Source organism: Solanum lycopersicum, chromosome 7 (assembly GCF_036512215.1).
Source record: "Solanum lycopersicum chromosome 7, SLM_r2.1".
NCBI lineage: Eukaryota > Viridiplantae > Streptophyta > Magnoliopsida > Solanales > Solanaceae > Solanum > Solanum lycopersicum.
In genome coordinates, this window is record NC_090806.1 from 1,654,072 (window position 1) to 1,661,078 (window position 7,007).

Consider the following 7,007-nt stretch of genomic DNA (forward strand, 5'->3'; position numbering starts at 1 on the left):
CAAGCTTGTGACCCACAAATTCTCTCCCTAACCAAAACTCTTAAACCCTTTAAGACTACATTGTGAATGCTGATTCAGTTAGAAAAAAACATTCCTATATTTATAGAGTCCTAAACCTTTTTCTACCAAAAAGAGGATTTTGTCAATCCAAAACCTTTTCCTAAAAGGAAAACCTATTTATGATAAGAAATTAAGGCAAATAAAATCCAACATAAAAGATTTTAATTTAAGAGACGATTGAATTTTAATCACTACATTACACCTTTTAAGTAAATATGTATGCTTAAGCAAAGGTTGATCTTCTATCATCTTGACTTATAATTGTATACTTTGAATCCAAGTTCATGATGGTAATTAAGATTTTGTCCTAAATTAATATCCACATTATATTATTAATCAGTATTAACCGATTTCTTTTTTAATATATATAAAAATATAATTTTTTGGAAAATTATTGTATATGGCTCACATACATATAAATTAAATTATGATGATACCCTTTACCAAAGGGGTCAATGCCATTAATTAGTATGTCATATTTGTAGCACAAAAGACAAAAAAATGATGATTTTGAAGAGTATTATGGGTCCTAGGCCTTTTGTATTATTATAAATTTTTAGCCTCTTGCATTGATTTAAAATATGAAAATGACTTACAATCAAATAGTCAAAGATTCCATAATAAACCTAAAATAAATTGCTCAAAATTTATGCTTTCTCAAGCTCTAATTTTCAGTTTAAGCCTATTTAGGGTATAAATTAACATTATGACAAGAAAATGAAGGGATTATGACACTTGTGAATAAAATAATTCATTGGTCTTAACACCCATTGACACTATTTATCAACATGTCAAATAGGACATTTTATCCACAAACACACATAACAATGTCACAATCTATTTTTTAAATATGATATAATGATGTGTCATGTATGAATATTGTAGGTTAGTTTGGTTTCATGCATAAAATGGTATAGTTATAATTTACCTAGAATTCAATATTTTAGTTATGAGAAATGGAAATAATGTTTGTCTAAATTAAGCAGAAATTTAAATATCATAAAATAAATATGAAATAAAGAATACATGAATTAATAATATATGTATCAAAACAATTAAGACTAACATAATCATTTGTAACTCTGTAACATAAGTACCCTTTAAGAAAAGTCAGGATCTATTGATATGTTAATTTATTTTAAAATTGATATTCTATAGACTATAAAAGTTATTTTTTAAAAAAAATAATTATTGTATCTGAGAGCTTCTTGTTAAGAAAGAAAAAAGTACTTATTCTTACACTGAATCTTCAAACCATTACAAAATACAGTCAAAGCTCTTTATAACGATGTTTTTTGTTTAAATATTTTTTGGCTTGCTGTAGAGAAAAGTTATTACATAGAACATATAATATAACATAATATTAAAAAATAGATTCCAAAAAAGACGTTACACTGAAATATCGTTAGAGACGATGATCGTTATAGAAATGTCGGACTATACATTTTAATTTTGTATCTTTCACAATTTTGGGGCTTTGGCCCAGATGCTGATGATACTTAGTTGGGCCACTGACCAGCCCAAGCCCGCTAGGAATGGGGATTGTCCTTTCTCAGCCCATTTTAAAATCATTTCTCTATTAGCACAAAAATAAAAATAAAAATAAAATGGACTAAATTTGTAAAAAAAATATTTTCACCTAATTATTTTAGTAGGCAATGGATGTGATTTTGGTTAAATTTAAAAGAGAAAAGTACTTGAAGTTGAAACAAAAAAATTCTATCTAGATTAAATTTGCTTCTATACAACTTGAGATTGCTCAATTATATTTACACCCTTCGTTATATTTTGTATTGATTCATATATTTGCGTTTTAATAAATTATATTATATATTTTTTTGGGTGAAACCCTTAGTCCGAGCGAATAAGATGTTAATTTTAGGAGCTTAAACTATGTGATTGAATAAATTCTCTTACGGATCAAAGACTCCTCATCCTCTCCTTCTTCAAACTCTGATCCATATTTTTCATAGAGAAATCTTGAATTAAGGATAGATCAAAAGCCCTCGCAGGTTAGGTGAAAGGCGAAGAAGGTCTGAACTAATTGATCTACACACTTCTTACTTGATGTAGCTTGTTATATGAGGCGTGAGTGAGAATATACTTCCGTCTGAGTTTGCAACATTATTGCCAATAAAGCTACAATATAAAATGTCTCTCACCATAAAAAATACTTTGACAGAAACCTATTTATTTTCTTAACATAATTAAGAATTTCTATTAGGTTGAAGTCCCGTTTATATAAACTTCTTTTTTTTTTACTAAATATAACTATAACTTCTTAAAACATGTTTAACACATTTCATATAAACACATGATTATGACTTATTTTAATTAGACACTTAAATATATAATAAACGTTCTTTTCATCTCTTTTTCAAACTTATTCATATTTTTCTAAAGCGTATCTTAAGTTAGGCTTTAATTAAGCCTAAGGTGTAGAATTAATAATATAATTTAAATAATTAACTTATATTTTTATATATGATTGGTGCTTAAGAACATTTACAAATGCTTTTTCAAAATCTTAGTGATGACACATATTAAACTATAATACATACTATAACTCAAATGTTTAATAAATATAATCAATTTTAAATAGTAAATGGGCAAATTTTAATCCTCTCCTTTTTTTTTTGTTTTTCATAATTTTATTGACCAATATTCTAACCCCATTCTCTCTCTCTCTTTTTTTTCCTTTTTCTTATTCTTATTCCTTCTCCATTAAATAATTAATAGCAATAAAATAAAATAAAATAAAATAAATAGTAATAAAATTCAACACATCGCGTAATCTGAAGAAGAATCAGTTCTATTCCTTGGAAGGCGGCCATAGAAGAGAGGAAAAAAAAAATTCTTTGAAATTTATTTTGGTGTTTTTGGATAATTTTTTGAAGAAGTTTGAGAGGTTTAGAGAGAAAAACAGAGATGAAGATCACAGCTTTGATGGTGTTGAAATGCAATCCAGAAGGTTCGGATCCTGTGATCTTAGCAAACGCTTCTGATGTTAACCATTTTGGGTATTTTCAGAGATCCAGCGTTAAGGAATTTATCGTTTTTGTGGGTCGAACTGTTGCTAAAAGGAACCCACCTGGACAACGACAATCTGTTCAGCATGAAGGTTTGATTTTTCCAACACCCTTTTGGTTGATTTGGTTATGGGGTTGTCTTATCTTGGTTTTGGGGAATCAAATATGTTGTTTGGTTTTGGTGGAATTGTAGATGTCTTGTGGATTGATGATTTTTTTGTTTTTTATTGGATGTTTGGATTTGTGATATTATGTAGGTTGCAGCTCAATTTGCTGTTTCTATTGGTAAATTGTATAGATGGATGAATAATGTTGCAAAGTTAGACAAAAAAAGTAGGATTTCTTCCCATCTGTTTTAGCTTTGTAGATAATTGAATATAGTTAGCTGGTACCTATGGCTGGAGGGAGGTGGCAGGTACCTGTAGTCAAGGTGCGTGCAAGTGGGCATAGACACCGATTGTTATGAAAAAAGATGCAAAGTTGCAGCTTGTGGTCCTATAGGTGCTGCTGATGCTTTGAGACTTGAATTTTGTGATTTTCTGTTTTCATTTCTCTTTTTTTGTTTGTTTGTTTTGGGAATGGTTTTGCACAAACGTTTATCAATAACCTCCAGGTACATGTTAGTCTACCCAGAAGCCACTTTTTTGAACTACACGGGGTATGTTGTCCTTGTACAAAAGTAGAAGGATGAAGTTTTGACTAGCTTGGTTGGGAAAATTGTTGTGTTTAACGGATTGATCTTTTTCAGTTATATTTCTTGAAGTCTTCACATTCTTACACGAGTAATGTTAATCGGTGTTTTTGATATATATCAACTAGTGTAGGATATAGAAATTTGGTGGATTGGTTCTCAATCACAGCGTCTAGCACAAAGTAGTGATTTTTAAGTCGTATTTGATCTATATACTGACCCAATGGTATACTCCTCGATTGTGTTTTGGTCACACATACACCAGTTTTGACTTGTGTTTTTTTTTACCTTAGAATACAAGGTGCATTCATACAATCGAAATGGTTTATGTGCTTTGGGCTTCATGGATGATCACTATCCAGTTCGAAGTGCATTTTCACTGCTCAACCAGGTATAGGCTCTTTATTTTAGATATTCATCTTTGAGAGGAGAAACTCTATATATGGAGAAATCAAACTATGGATCTGCATCTGATTTTCCAGGTTTTGGATGAGTATCTGAAGAATTTTGGTGAGTCATGGAAAGCGGTTCAAAGCGACAATGCTCAACCATGGCCTTATCTGAATGAAGCTCTAGCCAAATTTCAGGTTCCCCTTCTGTTTTTGTTTTCTGGGAGATGATGGAATTTCATTTTCAATCAAATTCTTCCCACTTTCATCTTAAAACAATTGATGTTTGAGCTGATCATGTTGACCCCTACAGGATCCTGCTGAGGCCGATAAGCTGTTCAAAATTCAACGAGAGTTGGATGAAACAAAAATTATTCTCGTAAGTATTGTGTTATTCTCATGATTGCCTGCTTAATGTCATCTTTTTAAGCTCTTTATTCCAAGATGATTGGGAGCAGTTTGCATTTGGATAATGTTTGTTGGTCATTGAGTGAGTTCCAGAAGACCTGAACAGAATACATATTCTCCATTTATTTGGTTAATGATCTGATGGTTATATATGGACATGTAACTCCTGTAGAGCTTCTGCTCGTGCATTGAATTACCGAGGAAGTTACTAATTAATTTTGTATTGCTTTTACAAGCTGGAGTCTACCACATTGGTTTGAGGGGAATAGGTTATATATATATGTGTGTCTGTGTGGTGTGGGGTGCTGGGTATCCCACATATAAGCTAGCTCTTTGAGATGGTGTTAGGCCCAAGGTCTGTTTTCTAGAATTTGACAAGTATGTTGCCACTTTCTGGTGGATGTGTATCTACCTTCATTATTTGATGTCTAGTTAAGTTTATTTTTGAGTTCCTAATATATTTGTTATGTTATCCAAGTAGTTTAACGGTCTTATGCTTTCGTTGATAAGCTTCCCAAGTTATTTACACTTTGTCCCTCAGTCCCTCTTGTAGGCCATGGTTATTCTTTTGAGTAGTACCTGGTTTGACCTTCCTGGTGCATTTTAAGCAAACTATTCTTATATGGACATCCTAAAGCTTTAAAATCAAATGCTCGTGTTGAAAACATGCTGTTGGGTGGAAATTAGGAAAGCAAATATATTCTTACATTGCGTTAGTTAAATGTGTTTTTAGAAGTAACTTCTCTTTTGAGACGCTAGTTGTGTTTATTTGTATTTCCTTTCTAAATATGCACTGTTCTTATCAAATATTCATGCATATTAATGCATGAAGGAGTTCTGGTCCTCTTTTTTTGGTTGCTGTTAGCTGTGCTGATATTGGTTTCTCTTACCTTTTGACACAGCATAAGACAATTGACAGTGTCTTAGAACGTGGTGAGAAGCTAGACAGTTTGGTTGAGAAGAGTTCAGATCTCAGTGCTGCTTCACAGGTAATGCATCTGTTAAGAGGATTATAATCTTGAAAAGAAATCTATAAGGGGATTATAATCTTGAAAAGAAGATGAACGCTGTTTAACAATGAACAGTTCTTCATCTTTCCTCTTAGGTGGAATATTTTTCCTCTACTATTTTTTATCAATTTATTTTGACAATTCAGATTATGTCTACTGTTGTGTGGATAATACTCGGATCTTTCAACAATGTTATTGCTATTGCTCACTAACTAAAAAGATCCAAGTGGTTTTTTTACGATCAGTATCAAGTTGCACGGGGAGGTTATTTGCAATTTATTTGTGGGAAGCATTTTACAAGTCACATTTTCTCTACAAGCATGGTGGACATGGCATGATAGGTGGAGGCACATGCATGCCATGGAACCGTTAGTTGAATAATATGGACATACAGAACTGAGCAACAAGTTTTGTAGTATTATCACACTAAATACACACATCTTCCTGCTAAGTGAATTCGTGTCAAAGAACACAGTCGAATATTGTTCTGCATTATATGTCCATTGGGTTTTGGGAGTTCTTTAGTTGAATTTAAAGACACTTCATGCTAAATTTTCTACTTGTGGGGGGAGAGGAACAAATGAAGCTTCTTGGTGGCTGGGAAAGTAAAAATCTGAAATAAGCTGTGTTCTCTTATACATGAACTGTATTTCACTGAATCCCTTTGTGATATGGCCATGGATGGATATGGATCACCCTAATTAAAAACACAATGTGCTTGTTTCTGCTGTTAGTCTTTTATTACTATTTCTTCTGCTAATGTTAATATTATAGAAGCTGCTGACTCTTATACATTATCTGTGAGCCTCTACTAGTTTAGGCTTTTTTCCTGACATAACCTGTTTGATTTCTAAACAGATGTTCTACAAGCAGGCAAAGAAAACCAATTCATGCTGTACAATTTTATAGACTGTTTTCTGAAGATGGGAGGGGGCGATTCAACCACGGATAAACTTGTGTCTATGTTGCATATGAAGTATCGGAGAATTGTTTGTTTATATCATCCATGATATTCTATAAGCTTGAATTCTTTTTGTTCTCTATTGTAATATGATCTCAGATGAAGAGAAAGAGTCAGTCTCAGATTGATAATGTTGTTTGAAAGTTGTGATGTGATGATGTTCACCTACATATAGTTACTATATAACATATTTCCTGTTTCTGATGTCTTGGCTTCCTGTCATTTGACACAGTTTTTGATGTATGCTGAGACTGAATACCCAAAATCCCCATTCCGCAACCAATGTGAGACAAATTTGATACCCCTGCGCTCCATGCTCATGACAGGCCTTCATACTGGAGGATGGAGTCATCGGGTAAATCAAAAAATCGAGATGGATCTAATTCTGATCATGATAAAAGTGAGCCTTAGCGTAACTTATTTTCAAAAGCTAGCTAATGACATTAGCCATTAGTAATT

At 32.2% G+C, this 7,007-nt stretch overlaps 1 protein-coding gene across 1 annotated transcript; it reads left to right on the forward strand.

Annotated features, from left to right (window-relative positions):
* Positions 1-2,436: 2,436 nt before the first annotated feature.
* Positions 2,437-6,752, forward strand: LOC101259553 (VAMP-like protein YKT61). The gene is made up of 6 exons (XM_004242520.5): positions 2,437-3,181; positions 4,074-4,171; positions 4,263-4,367; positions 4,483-4,548; positions 5,480-5,566; positions 6,446-6,752. Exons 1-6 carry the CDS (start codon positions 2,989-2,991, stop codon positions 6,494-6,496), a joined length of 600 nt encoding a protein of 199 aa, XP_004242568.2. The 5' UTR covers positions 2,437-2,988; the 3' UTR covers positions 6,497-6,752.
* Positions 6,753-7,007: the final 255 nt, after the last annotated feature.

Bases quoted from the DNA above. Each gene is read 5' to 3' on its own strand.
- LOC101259553 (XM_004242520.5), top strand. From the start codon at position 2,989: ATGAAGATCACAGCTTTGATGGTGTTGAAATGCAATCCAGAAGGTTCG. The intron at 4,549-5,479 runs GTAAGTATTGTG...CTTTTGACACAG, and splicing joins ATGAAACAAAAATTATTCTC to CATAAGACAATTGACAGTGT. The intron at 5,567-6,445 runs GTAATGCATCTG...ATTTCTAAACAG, and splicing joins ATCTCAGTGCTGCTTCACAG to ATGTTCTACAAGCAGGCAAA.